The sequence below is a fragment of the Lepidochelys olivacea genome (genome assembly GCF_965140295.1).
Source record: "Lepidochelys olivacea isolate rLepOli2 genome assembly, chromosome: 3".
Lineage (NCBI taxonomy): Eukaryota > Metazoa > Chordata > Testudines > Cheloniidae > Lepidochelys > Lepidochelys olivacea.
The window spans coordinates 136,906,448-136,921,425 of NC_140413.1; the positions used below are offsets into that span (position 1 = coordinate 136,906,448).

General features: G+C 40.4%; 1 protein-coding gene across 1 annotated transcript in view; it reads left to right on the plus strand.

The window, feature by feature from the left end:
- The window catches only part of RYR2 (ryanodine receptor 2), a 717,900-nt gene that overhangs the window by 513,957 nt on the left and 188,965 nt on the right, over nt 1-14,978 (plus strand). The window contains exons 59-63 of the mRNA XM_084622892.1: nt 2,179-2,302; nt 4,279-4,394; nt 9,910-9,974; nt 11,251-11,372; nt 14,607-14,656. Coding sequence (XP_084479018.1) covers nt 2,179-2,302; nt 4,279-4,394; nt 9,910-9,974; nt 11,251-11,372; nt 14,607-14,656 — 477 coding nt within the window. The remainder of the gene's footprint in view (nt 1-2,178; nt 2,303-4,278; nt 4,395-9,909; nt 9,975-11,250; nt 11,373-14,606; nt 14,657-14,978) is intronic.

The window sequence follows — 14,978 nt, forward strand, 5'->3', positions numbered from 1 at the left end:
GAATTTCATTTTTCATGACTTGTGGCAGTTCAATATATAGAAAGATAGTGCTGGATGTAAATTTGGTATGGTATATTTTCTTATTAATTTCGTGTTTGAGTTGTTTTTGCAATAAGGGTGGTAATGAAGCTTGGTTTTTTTAGTATAAATAAGCATTTTAAATGTGAAACTTAAGTAAAAAGTTTGTATGAAATCTACAAACAATTAAGAAACTAATAATAAATTACAAAACTTCCATTTTAGAAATTTGACTCTGTAAATGGTAAGAAAGTAAAAATAAAAATAGCAACATGTAAATGAAACTCCTATAAATATGAGTAACCATTACTCACGTGAGGTGTCCCATTTGCTTCTCTGGAGATACTCATATGAATAAGAACCACTCACGTGGCTAAGGGTTTACAAGATTGGGGCCTTAGATATAAAGGTTGAACCCTGCTCTGTTGAAGTCAATGGGAGTTTTGCCATTGACTGCAGTGCTGCCAGGATTTCACCCAGTATCTATAATTGATATTCATGCAGTCAGCTGTATAATGAATGTTGACACTTTTTCGTCAGACAATACAGTTTTATATTTTATTAAACATTTTTCACGTATGCACATCTCCCTCAAATGCACAAGCTTTTCTTACTAATGAAAAACTCGGTTGTTTTGCTTTCTTATGATTTACATTGGATTTGGATGTCTATTTATTTTGTATGTGTTTTTCATGTCTGTCTAAAGGAATAGCATTGAGAACTCAGCAGCATGTGTGAAACATGACACGAAAACCAAAAATACCTGATATTAATTTAGTATCTGCACCCATTTGTTTTAATGGAGAAAACATAGATTTGTCTGCCAGGATTTCATTTTTCATGCATTTTAAAGACCTTACTCAGACCTCCTGAAAAATTCTAAAGAATCTCCTTTTTGAAAACATCTCTTCTTATGTGTAGTGTTTTCTGAATTGGATTTGCTTCCTTGCTGTTATATTTTCATTAGAGACTTGCTGTGGTAGCAAAATACTTACCTGAAGTTATCATTTTTTGTGACGTCATAGTAATTTCCGCAGTAATTAATTGTGGGCTGTTAAAGAATAGTGACTTTGGGTGAGAAATAAGAACTGAGAGCCAATGAATTCTTAAGTCCAAAGAAAAACTCAAAGATAATGTTTTTATGTAAATATGCACACTGGTAGTTGTAATAATTATCTTATGGATTTATACTCATGAAAAACTGACTGTATGTGCAACCAGTGAGAAATTATAAAGCCATATTTTTCTGGAAAATTTTAAATTTTATTTCCTTAATTATCTTTTTTTCTCTCTCCACCACAAAAAGCTGGTCAGAGTGATCAGTTGTCTGAATTATCCCTGAATATCATGCTTTGCACATTTTTCCATGTAGTATTGACTTTTGTATTACTATAAAATAGATCCACATCACAATTTGATATTTATCTCGATACACTTTTATTTTGCTAAAAATGTGAGCCCTTTGTTATTACCACTGTATTTATAAAAAGCAAAGAACTCTGCTTCTCAAAGGGGCAATTTTGGTCCCCCTGGAAGTTTCTGCCAGTGACTTCAGTATGACTAGCCAATGACACACAGTATTTAGCAGCAGTGTTTTTGAATTATACTATTTATATACTAATTATACTATAGTGAGCTCTTAAAGATAACTACAGCTGATCATGTTGGACATTTTCTTTGGAAAGAGGAGAAAAAAGCAAAAATGTAAAATCTAACCAGACACAAGTTTTAGCAGTGAGGGAGTGGTGATGTGCTGTGAAGCGTAACCACTGGCATAATGTGAAGTCGTAATTGTAACTTTTTAAGTGCTTTTTCCCTACTAGAATTTTTTTTTATCAAGGATGTTGATGCTTCTTTCTACCATGAGGTTTGCAGGTCTTGGGAACATTTGACTAAGTTACAAATATGTATGTAGTCAGGTCTATAAATATACTTCAGATGTATATTCAGATACTCCGTGTGGGAAAACAATGTGCTTAGTGAAACAAAAAAGTAAATTATTGGTACTTTAGAGTAAAGAGGAACCTATCATGTATTTTACTAGTTGTTAGAGTGACCTACAAAGCACTGCATGTTGTCACAGGCTTGTTACAAACAAGGACGTGCCATCTAACCACATGTTTCTAACTACTTTGTCATTTTCTTGACATTTTGTAGTAGGAGGAGGCAACCATCCTCTGCTGGTTCCCTATGACACGCTGACAGCCAAAGAAAAAGCCAAAGACCGAGAGAAAGCACAGGATATTTTCAAGTTTCTACAGATCAATGGATATGTTGTCTCCAGGTAAATTCACATCCAATACAGAATTTGCTTCACAGCAGATAATTAACCCTCCTTAATATCTTGTTTAATATAAAAGGATCTAAAGGAGTGTTAAGCTTAAGGGTTTTTTTAAGATAATGAGGGAACAAATCTGCTTGGCCCTTACATGAGTACCTGGTAAGGGCAGGGTGGGGAAACAGAAACTTTCCCCAACCTAGCTTACAGAGCCCAGGCCGAATTCTAATCCCTGTATACTGGGGAATTCTGGGAGGTATTCTATGTCAGTTATTCAGTGCTCCTCAGAAAGCTCCCCTGTATCTGAGTACTGTCAGCTCCATTGGGTTCCCCTGCTCCATCTCCTGCTTTCTACTCTATATCCCACACTTAGGGGAGGACTCCCAGCCCCTTCCACTGCCCTGGGGATGCTGAGAGACTGTCTTATCCAGAGGGTGAGGGGAAACAGGCCTCAAGCCTACAATTTCCTCCCTGCCCCAGTACCAAGGAATTGTTTCTGCCCACCTCAGCTGGCCAGGACTCTATTTCCCTCTAGGAAAGCCTGGCTAGATCCCTCTGTGGCTTAGAGGTAGCCTGTGAATTGACCTCCTGCTTCTGCCAGGTTGTCTCCACTCATCCCCAGCTGCTGCTGCTGATCTTCTACCTCTTGCCTCAGGGCTGGCCTCTGCTCCAGCTGCCACTGCTGCTGCCCAGTCCCTAACTCGTGGAGTGGGGTGTCCTGCCTCTTCTTCTCCCGGGGGCATGTGGAAGTCAGAATTGTCCCTAGCTGCTACATCTGTGAGCTCTCCTGCAGTTTGTCATTCCAGACATTGCTCCATTTTGCTCAGCTGCTGTTTGTTCTGCAGAAATAGCAGTCTCTGGAGGCCCAAGAAGGCTTTACATAGAGGTGGGGTTGGCTGAGAGAGCCAGTCACCTCCCCTCATCTCCCCTGGATGAGAGGCAGAATAATCTCTCACCCTCCTTGAGGCACATTCCTATGTGCATTTTGAGGCATGAAGAAGCTTAGCTCCAGTATGTCGGCATGAGCTCTCTCTTTTCCTTTCTAGGAGTTAGCCATTTCCTGCTGATCCAACCAAACTTCTCTCCATTGAGATGGGGAGAGGCATTTAAAATTCAAACTACATTGTAGTTGAATATATGGTACTTTAGATAAAATTTACTGCTATATTGTAGTTATCAATCATTGGGAAGTAGTCGTATACTGTATAGGATTGTCAAAGGTAAAACAATTCAAAATTGGGTGCCCCAGATTGGGAATCACAATTCAGTAAGAGGCCCTGATCCTCAGATGTCCTATTCACTTAACTCCCTCTGAAAATTAAGGGTGTTATTTAGCTATCTGAATCATAGGGTTAGAAGATACCACAAGAGTCATCTAGTCTAACTCTCTGCGTACATGCAGGATTTGTTGTGTCTAAACCATCCAAGATATAAATGTGTGTGTGGGTGTCTAACCTCAGACATCCAGTTATGGACATTTTAGCCTATGAGTTTAACTTAAAAGAGTGAACTGCTGACAAAAATTTAGTGCCATTTTGGCAAAAATTCAATGAGAAAGATTAAATAAAACTTGAGTTTTGATGCACTGTTATTACTGAATGTTTTTTCTGTGAATATGAATATTTTGATAGCTTCAAAATTACTCATCTTGGAGGGGTCAAAGCTTAGGAAACAATGTAAGACAGTAACACATAACTGAGAAAGAAGCTTAAAATGTGGGAGCAATATCTTCAGCAAAACCGTTTTTCCATAAGCCTTATTTGAGGAATCTGTATTTTTGTGTAACTGGCTAAAGTATAAGTAAAGGTATAAAGAAGACAAATTTGTGTGACAGAAGAAAATTTGGCTCCAAATAAGAAATGTTTCTTATCCTAACAGACAGTTGAGAAGTACCAGAGTAGGTAGCTTTGGACTATTTAGTGAATTAAGACTGCATTGAGTCATCCTTCAGTGTGTGGGAAATTATTTATTTCTTATTTCAGAGGATTAAAGGACCTGGAGTTAGACACACCTTCCATTGAGAAACGATTCGCTTACAGTTTCCTTCAGCAGCTGATAAGATACGTGGATGAAGCCCATCAGTACATTCTGGAGTTTGGTATAGTACCTACTTATGTTTTTACTAAATATTTTAACTGATGAAATTTGCATTGAAAAAATTAAAAACAAATGTATAGTTTCCAAAAATATCCTTTTCTTAGAGTGTATGGTCTTTTTCTGAAGGACATTAATTATGTTTTTTGGAAGGTGTCAGTACAATGGCTATAATAGAACTTAGCATAGTAGACTGATTTAACATCTTATCTGTGGGGTAGCCCTTTCAGACTTCATCTAGTCACTCCTGAGGTATAGGTTTGAGACAAAAGGCTTTCAGCCTACCCATATGATAACTTAAATCCTTTGAATCATATCATCTTTAAGATTTGTAATATTACTATCAACAGTAGTAGTAGTAATATAACATTAATGAATATATCATTATCCAGAGTCTCAGAGAGCTAGAGCTGAAGTGAGGAATACAAACTATGTCTCCTGACTCTGCATATAAAGCAGTGAGAAAACTGCAATTTTTGCTCTGTGGTGATAATCTATATTCTGCATATTTGTGTGCAGCAGGTGGCCACAAACCAACCCCTTCAGATCGATGAATTCAAACCTATAATTTTCTTATTCTCTGGAACCTTCCATCATATTCTGGAACATCTTACTTACAATTCTGTATGACTCCAGCTGCCTACTGAACCTGGTGACCCCATCTTCCTGGTACACCAGCTGGCCACTCCCTCAAAAAAAACCTCGGCAGTATCATGTTTGCAGATGAGGAAATAGCCTGTCCACTCCTAGTTCTCAGAGGGTAACAGTAGAAGTAAACCTTCCTCTCTGATGGTGCTACACTAAGCTTCAGAGCTAATTACCCCCTAGTTTATACTTTTAAATAAATAAATAAATATAGATGTCCTTTCCATAAAATATAAATACAAATATCAACTCCACCATAATTCAACATCACTTCTAAATCATGTAATCCCCAATCAGCAAACCAGACAAAATAAAAATGAAACCTGCCTCTCTCCTCATCAGTTCTCCTCCCTCACAATCCCCCCCCCCCCTTTTTCAAAAGCTTAGAAAAAATGAGCTCTTTCATGTGCCCTGCAGGCCATCCAATTCAGGCTATACCAAGAGCATGTAGGGAGGAGTGAACTCCAAAGCTATGGGTTCCTCACAGAGAACCAGCATCCACCTCTCATCTACACCAATGAGACTTTGGTTCAAGTGGCTCTGCTGTTCTCATCTGTGGAGTAAGGCAAGGGGAGAGAAGTGGTATCTGTGGTCGGTAAGTCCAAAGCCAAGCTGGGGGTCACAGCCAGATGTCAGGAGGTCATGACTCCCCTGCACCTTCCATCTTGCTAAACGTGAGAGGAATCCCAGCTAGGTGAGGGGGAGGCTCTGGGGAGTGGGGAAAGGCCCAGTATAGAAAAGGTTGTGAACCACATTCCTGAGTTATTTACAGTTTTACACATGAAAATCAATATTTTACACTCTACTCAAAACCCCACAGGCTCATGGAAGTTCGGATTCCTTGTGCTTATGCCAATGTATTCCATTAAACAAGTAAGCCACCACACTCGTGGCTAGATTCAGTTTCCACATGGTGTTAGTGTTCCAATTCAAGATTTCTCTAGTAACCACAAAGGACATAATGGGGCTTCACTTCCTAGTGTTGACTGTGAGGGAACCTCTGAGGATTTGCTAGCTACAGTATTGCACTATTTCTTCAGGGCTTTGCTTGCTTTACAGAGCCATATGCCATACCTGACCGAGTTTGGCCAGTTTCTCTCCTTTCCATAATTACCTTGGAGATTAGGGAGGTGTATCGGCCCTATTTAGCAGTCATAGAACCCAGGGAAGATTCATTTGGGAGGCAATGGGAGAGGGAGGAGACATCAGGGCCTCATTAAAGACACCAGTAGAGAGTTCTCGGACTTGACTAGAGGGAATCAACTATTGGTGAGAGGGAGGGAGGGCTGGCCAGCTGGGATGAAGAACTTCCAATTTCCATTCAATGTAAACTCCCTTCTCCTTAATTCACAAAACACTGTGACTCTCTAACCCCGATTTATTCCAAGTCGGTCAAGGTTCACTATCATCTGCTTTTAAAGGAGCAAATCAAACCAGGCACCTGCGCTGCCATGTAAATCCTACTGGCAGTGGAACATGTGCACAGTGGCTTCTGAAACGTCCATGAGCATATGAAAGGAATGTCCTTTCTCCCCCTCATCCCACCCCAAGCATTTTCTGAGGCTGAACACAAGGCTTGAATGTTCAGCCCTGCATACATAACCCCAGAAATGTCATAAAAAGTGAGCTCAGCTCAGCATGCCTTTCCAGCAAGATGGAGTTATGCCAACAGGAGAATAAAGATTTGACATCATTTAGGTAGAAAAAGAATTCATGCCAGTTTTTGCCCAATGTAAGTGAAAGATGCACAGTGCATAAATAGTGACAGATTAGAGATGCACCTCTAAAGAATACATTTCCATGAGTAGACAAGTAGAGAGAAGGAAATTTAATTTATGATTGGTAGTCTGGCATTGAGATTTAGGCTTTGTCTACACACAATTTGGGCTATATGAGTGTGAACTGCAGTGAACACTAGTGTGCTGTGTAGTAACTCCCCTGTGTGGACAATGTAGGCACAAACCTAGTTCATGATAATGTAGTCCTATTTAAACAGCACTAAGTTAATGCAAACTTGGTACCTTTTAGTCTGCCCATAGAGTCCACACAGAGGAGTTACAGTGCCGCAGGCTAGTGCACATTGCAATTCAGGCCCCCCACAGTCTGAACTGTGGGGCTATATAGCCCTTAGAAACAGATCAGTCTGCTGATTTCCCATTGATTTCACTTTACCCATTTAGTTAACTGGGTGAATTTGATCCTAGATAGAGGTTTCTGCACAAGTCTGTAGAGTGGGAGGGTGGAACAAGTTCCCCTGGTTTTGGGACGTCTATTCAGGAAAGCACATGTTGTATCCTCTTGTAGTGCATCCACTCTGCACTCCCCTTGCTCACAGGAGCTCTAGGGCTATCTACCTATCTAGATTAGGCACTTCAGTGGCCCCCATTACCATCGTAGATGAGTCCTTCACTGTCTTTAGCATTATTTTCACAACATGCCGGTAGGTAGACCCCATTTTACAGATGGGGAACGGAGAGATTAAATGATTTGCCCAAGGTCACCCAGGAAGTCTGTGGCAGAGTAGAGAATTGAACCCAGGTCTCCCATGTCCCAGGTTAGTGCCCAGTCATCCACCCTCTTTGCATGAGCATTTTTCTTCAAATTTCCTGTCATTGACATACCACTAGAACACGTCCATCGGGGTAGTAACTGCTAGCATTTTAACTAGGGTGACCAGATGTCCCGTTTTTATAGGGACAGTCCCGTTTTTTGGGACTTTTTCTTATATAGGCACCTATTACCCCCCACCCCATGTCCCATTTTTTCACAGTTGCTATCTGGTCACCCTAATTTTAACTGCTGTGTTGTCTTAACTATGGTCAAAGTAGTCCTGGAGGCAGTGGCGGATTAATGATTTTGCCGCCCCTAGGCCCAGAAATAATTGCTGCCCCCCCCAGCTCACTTCCGCTCCGATTCCGCCTCTGCCTCTTCCCCTGAGCTCGCCCCCAGGTCCTGCTTCTCCCCGCTCCCTGCCAGTGCTTGTGCGCGAAACAGCTTCGCGAAGGAGGGGGGAAGGGGGGAACGTGGCGCACTCAGGAGAGGAGGCAGGGCCAGGGCGGGGATTTGGGGAAGGGGACCATTAGGGACAGGGAGGGGGTGGGGAATGAGGGCAGAGAAGGGGTGGAGTTGGGGCGGGGCTGGGGGCGGAGGGCGCGAACCGGCACCGGGGGAAGCAGCCTCTGGCTGCTATTATAAATTTGCCACCCCTGCAAATTTGCCGCCCTAGGCCTAGGCCTTGTTGGCCTAGGCGTTAATACGCCGCTGCCTGGAGGACACAGTGGTTTAAAATACCAGAGGGCCCCAAGTACCTTGTCTACACTAGTGCTCCCATAATTTCTTCTCTCAGCTTATCTACACCACACTGTTTGGGGGAATCAGATGAAAAATGCCTAATTAGATAAGGTCTGGGAGGAATTGTGCTTCCACTGGGACAGTGAAGCTCTTCAATGCTCCCTATACAGGACAGATCCTATAAGATGCATTCCAACCCTGAATATGCGTGAAAGAGCACACTAATAAACTTTAAAAAAGGATGCAGTTCGTTCATATAACTTCTTACATTATCACAGGTTTTACTCCTGGTGCATGTAATTTGCCACACTGGTTGGACAATATCAAAGCCCCGGTTAAATTTTTTCAACCTTCTGGACTGTTAAAGTGAGGAAGACTCTTACCTGCTCAGAGCCATCTAAAACAGCATGTGTTTTATTCTGTGCAATGAACAGTTGTTGCTCATTTGATCACGGTAAATGTTTCAAACTCCTTGAAAAAAAGAATGATTTATTTCCCTTCCTCTTCGCAAAACAAATGGGGTGGAAAAAGTTACAGGTTTTTTGCTTCACTTGGACATGTGTCTAACACTAATTGCTTATCAGGATTTTGCAGATTGCAACAGATGTGTTTATCAAATGGTATCTGAGTTTCATTGTAGTGTGGCAAGTGAAGTAAGTTTACTCTCCAGTGAGTACTTCTTAATTAATTGCATTCTTTAGACAGAAAATTCTTAACCATGCAATCAAAATCCAATAGTTTTGTAAATTATGGGGGAAAGCTGGTTTAATCATAATCTTTGTAGTTCATATATATAATTACTCTTTTGAGGTATTGAGCTTCCCTAATCTAACTTTAATTCTTTCTGTGGAATTCAGTTATGTGATTTGAGAGAGAGAGATTTTTCTCTCCTTTATTCTTTTATTTCTTATGTTTTTTTTCTGTGCTTACACTCAGTATGCATCATACTGAGCACTGCTACTGAACAAGAGAACCACAACAGCAGGCCACGAGAACTGAGTGCTAGATCTGTGATTGAAACACAGAGTCAAATTTCCTTTCCTGCTACTCTTGTCCTAGACACAGCCTTTCCACAGAAAAAGTCATGAAGTGGCTCCCAAGACAGGCTTTTATAATGGGGAAAAAGTTGGCTACATCAAGTTGGGGCCCCAAATTCTGGATGGGCTTTTTTGTATCAAATGAAGTAAATTAAAAGCTACTCTGATTTCTTTTTTTGTTACTTTTAGCTTTATTTATATATGTTAGCAAGGTCTTTATAGGACGTTACCAGCTTTTTCAAAAATAAGAACATTGAGCCAGATTCTTGACTAGACATAGCTCCACTGGCTTCCAGGGTGCTACACTGATATACACCACCAGAGGTTTTGGCTCCTTATTTTTACCCCCCTTTTATAATGTATCTTATATCGGATGAAGCAGTCTTAAAATACATATGTAACTAATATATGTTATCTGAAGCATATTAAAACCTAGCCCTAAAGAAGAGAAGCAAATTACTTCCTCTGAAGTGTGCATATTTAAAGTATAGAATAGCATGTAATTTTATTTATTCAGTATGCATCTTAAACTCTTCCTACTCACAGATGGTGGCAGCAGAGGCAAAGGAGAACAGTTCCCTTATGAGCAAGAAATCAAGTTCTTTGCCAAAGTAGAGTATATCTTTGCTTATCCCTTTTCAGTGCAGAAACTGCTTGTTAAGAAACATGTTTGTTCTTGTTATATTTGCATTGGTCTACATTAAATGTGTATTGAATTTTATTGTTATATTGTTGACAAATGAAAAGCTACACAGCTTGAGCAGACTATCACATGAAATATATCTATGAAAAAAATTACCTTTTTCTCCTTAAATTCCCTTTATCTTCTTTCTTTACAGTATACAGCATATCATGCTAGGTATTCATAAGCTCCCCACGTTCTCCCTGTACTGGTTTCGCCCAGTTATGAAGGAGGGTAGACTGTGTCTCTATTATATAATCTTTAGACAGTTAATGTGAGCTATACTTGGAGAACATACAACTAGATATTTCCCAATGTCACCTTCCTGCTTTCTTTCCTTGTTTTAAAACTATCTTGATGTCTGGTTGTGCCAAAAAGGATTTATCTTTTATACATTAGGAAATTCTGCTTACACCTTTGGCACTCATAAGCTTGCCTGGTGTGTGCATATTCAAGGTGCCTTTTCAATCCATTAATGAATAAGCAGACAGGTGTTGCAACATTCTCTGACCCTGATTCCCTAGCAGTAAATTATAGTCTTTGTACTATAAAGTGCTGTCACAAAATATATCACCATCTGCAGTTTCATCCACTGGGGAACTCATGTTGCTTTTTCCTTTCAAAATTATTCTCAAATGAAATAAGGTTTGGAATTTTTTATTTTTATTTTTTTGAATCCATGCCTGGTGATGGATCAGCCATAGGCACTGAACAGTATGCTCTGTTCATGGGTTAAACTCCATTTGGTGGCATGGGAGGTTTTTGCAGGAGAAGGGGGAATGATGGGAAAAGATGTTCGTTGGGGAGAACAGTTAGTTTTGCTGGAGACTGAGTTTTGCAGGGAGCTGCTCTCAGGCTGGCTGCTGTTTTGATTAGATTTTTTTTAAGCTATGTCAAAGGCATCTGGAGTAATAATAGATATATTTTATTAGAAATATAAATAAATAACCTTTCCCCCTTCATATCCCTCCTAAAAATCCAGGAGGAAAGTAGAAATTCACTTTAGTTCATGTTTTTGGTTGACATCCTAAATACTTGTTTAAAAAGAAGGGGAATTTAAGGATAAACAGAATTTAAAGAGAAAAAAAATGTTACACGTTAAGAAATCCCTCTTGCCATGAAACTGTGATGTGAAATGAATATTATGAACTAGAGCACAAGAAGCCCTGAGTTGACCGTGCCTGTTTTTCTCTGATGTATTTCAGGTTGTGCTCCCTTTAATTGATCAGTATTTCAAAAATCATCGGCTGTATTTCCTATCTGCAGCAAGCAGGCCTCTGAGCAGCGGGGGACATGCCTCTAACAAGGAGAAAGAAATGGTGACAAGGTACAAATAAATAAAGAACAATAGTTGATGTGTAGGCAGGTTTTAGCTTAGTTAGGGGAGGTAAAGTAGCCTTATGGAAACACAAGTGATCTAATGTTTTTCATTTTCTTTCTTGTATTAAGATGATTCATTGATGTTAGAAGGGAGAATTCACACACACAAAAGTCTGTGTGTGTTTCAGACTCTGAATCCAATGCTACTTTTAAAAAGCAGTGGTTGTTATTCAGGTGGACAGGAATCTAAATTTACTCATGTACAGTACAGACAAGTACTAAGACTGTGCAAAAATTGCTGTTCATGCAAAATTTCACAAATACTTTCAAGAACAAAATTTAACCATGGCAGATTGTGAGAACATATTCTCACCCTGCTCTGAGAAGAGTCAAGATGTTCTGTGTATAATTTGACTCACATCTTTTCTGGGACTTTCTTAATAATAGTAACACAACATAAGTCTCAGCCCAACCCTTCTCCCGAAGCTTGTCTCTTCTTAGGCTTTACCTACAGATACCTGTTTGTCTTATGTAAACTCCTGCTAAATTGTCACTTCCACCTCCTCTAAACCAGAGGTCCCCAAACTGTGGGGCGCACACCCCTTAGGGGGCATGGAGGAATATCAGGGGGATGTGGCAGGCCCATGCCAGCCCCTACAGGGGGCAGGGAGGTAGCGCCACTAGCCCCTCCCAGCTCTGCTCTGGTCCCGCCCCCACCTGTGTCCCTGGCTCCCAGCCCTGTGCCTGACCCCATCTCCAGACTCAGTGTGGCTCTGCTCCCATCACCTCGCTAGCTCTCAACCTCAGCCACTAGCTGCGGCTCAGTTCCTGGCCCAGGGCTGGGGCCGAGGCCAAGGCTGGGGTGAGCTGGGAGTGGAGCTGCACCTGGCTGCAGTCCCCTTACCTCTGTCCACTGCCCCCCACCCCAGGGTGTGGACGGGGTGAGGGTGGGTGTGACCCTCAAAAGTTTGGGGACTGCTGCTCTAAACTAAGGGTGGAATTAAAAAAGCCACACCAGTCACAATGAGTCAGCAGGAATCAGTCAGCATATTTAGCCACCATCTTGGCTGATGCCGGAGAACGGACTGGGGCTCTCCAGAGCTGCAAGCATGAGCTGCTACAGTTTGAGCCAAAGTTCACTAGGTAGGGCTTTCACAGACTGATGTTCTCTGCAGATCAGCACACACACCCCAGTAGGTGACCCAGATACGGAGGGCTGACGTGTTTACATGAGGGCTATTCTCTGGTAGCCTTATTGAACATGACTCATAATAGTTGGCATATTAGAGCAAACTAATGGCCCACTTATTCTGACATCTTGTTTCTAACATTGCTTTGTCTGGAGTCCTTCAAGGAATTTAAAAGACACCGTAACACATCTGACCAACCATCTATTACTAGCCTGCAAAATTAATTCTTGATGATGAATGTTCAAGGGCTATAGGAACTCCATCTTACAGTCCTCTGCCATGAACCATCCTACTAGCTGTTCAAAGATTTCAGGGGCCTTGAGAAAGGCAAGGTAAAACTCAAGAGGGAAGGTTTAATTTCAGTATTGAATTTAGGAAGGGGTATGAGATTCACCAAAGCTGTTTTTTATTTCTTAATTGTTTTCAGTTTCCTTTGGACCCTGGCTTCATGTAGGTTTTTCCCAGGATGGAAAGACAGTTTGTCTTTTGAAATACCCAACAAAACCTACGTTTTCTTTTTGGCAGTAAAGTAGATGAGTTTTGAATTGATAATGGCAATGTAGTGATTGTATAGGCAAATCCAACAACCACTTAGTGCTCAGCAAACACACACGGCCTTGGACATTAAATCTTGATGTGTTAATTGGGTGAATGTGGGCCAAGACACTGAGGTTATCCCCAGCATTTTATATAAAGTACCATGGAATTATTAACTTCTACCTTATTAGTGACCAGAGTCTGATGGCATGGACTTTGATTTAATGTCTTCTCTGTTAAGACCAGCCTACTTAGCAAGACAGCCCCTCTTAGTACTGCAATTTTGTAGGATCGATTCTGGATATGAGCCCAAGTATCAGGCCCTTGGCTTTGTTGCCAGCTGGGTCATACTAGGCATGCTAGACATGCTTCATGAGCTCAATTCCAGCCTCAACTATGTGAGCACAGCTTCTACTCAAGTCGATGAGTGTTGTGCTCATACACTGGCAGGAGGAATAGATTGACCTCTATTTAATGTGTTACTTTTTAAATCAAAACGAATTATATATGATAAGATACTTTTGAAAAACTATTCATAGTGGACTAGATGGGTCAGGGGCTGGATAATGGGACATATAGTGTCTTTCACTTTGACATCAGTGGTTGGAATTAGGCCCAGGATGCTGGTGGCCAAAGTAAAATGAGATGATATTCTTAATACAGTTTCTAATGGACTAAGGTCCTTGCCACAGAAAATGACACCACAGTAGACACCAACATACACCCGGAGTGATGTTCTCCTAAAAGATGCAAAGGATTGAACTGGGCCATGAAGAGTGAACTACTCTCTCTGTGGAGATGGAGATGAAGGTTGAGTCGATGGTTGGGGGGCAGTGTGGTGAAGCTTGCACTGCTGTTCCCTTTTCTATGAATAAACATAAAACTTTATTACCCATTGCTCTCAACTGGGCACCATTCATCAGTGCTAAAATTAATTTAAACATGTTAAACAAAACCAGTGGTCATATTTTGTTTGATTTAACCACTTAAACTATTGTTTATTTAGTTCTAATCTTAAATCATTTAAGTTAAATGTTTTAATGGACAAGATTTCATTTTAATTATTTAATCTATTAAATATGATGAGATCCAAATTGGACTAATTAAACATTTACCATCAGACATTTCTATTAATCTGATTTCCTTACATTTCCCCTGCAAATTTTCAAAGATATTTTGAATAGCCCACTGACTGCATTTTAGTTTGTAACACTTCAATGATTATTTCCTTGTGGTTTTTCATAAAACGTTCATATAGAACGCTTTTATATTACTTAGCTTTGCTTTCAGTTTTTTGTTTCTTTAATTAGAATACGTGCTTATTTAACCATGTTTGTTAAGGATATGCACTTTAAATCTCTTTCTTTAGTACTCTCAGTCCCACATTCTGCTCAGAGAATTTCTGCGTGACATCATGTTGCTTTTTCCTGCTCATATATCAGCTGTTATTTTTCTTTCTTCTCCCTTTTTTTTCTTTTTTCCCCTTCTTCTCTTTATTTTTCTTTTGTCTTCAGCCTGTTCTGCAAACTTGGAGTTCTTGTCAGGCATAGGATTTCACTGTTTGGTAAGGAGACCGTTGACAAATACTAGCATGGCCATCACTTGGTTTACTTTGCCATTTTTACGCTGTGTTATGTACTGCCTTGTTGCATGTTGCATGGCTGAATGCATGGTCTTCATGGGCTACTAATGATCCTTTAGGTTGTTAGATCACAGCAGTTTTTAGATGGACAAAAGAGCTTTTGTAGTAATAAAAAAAAGTGTGTGTAAATCTGATTAAGAGGAGATCGATTCTCAGGCTCATTGTCCTACCAAGGAACAGAATTCAAACAAGATCATTATAAAAGTATTTGCTGCTGTATACCTATTCAGTACTGGCCTGCTAA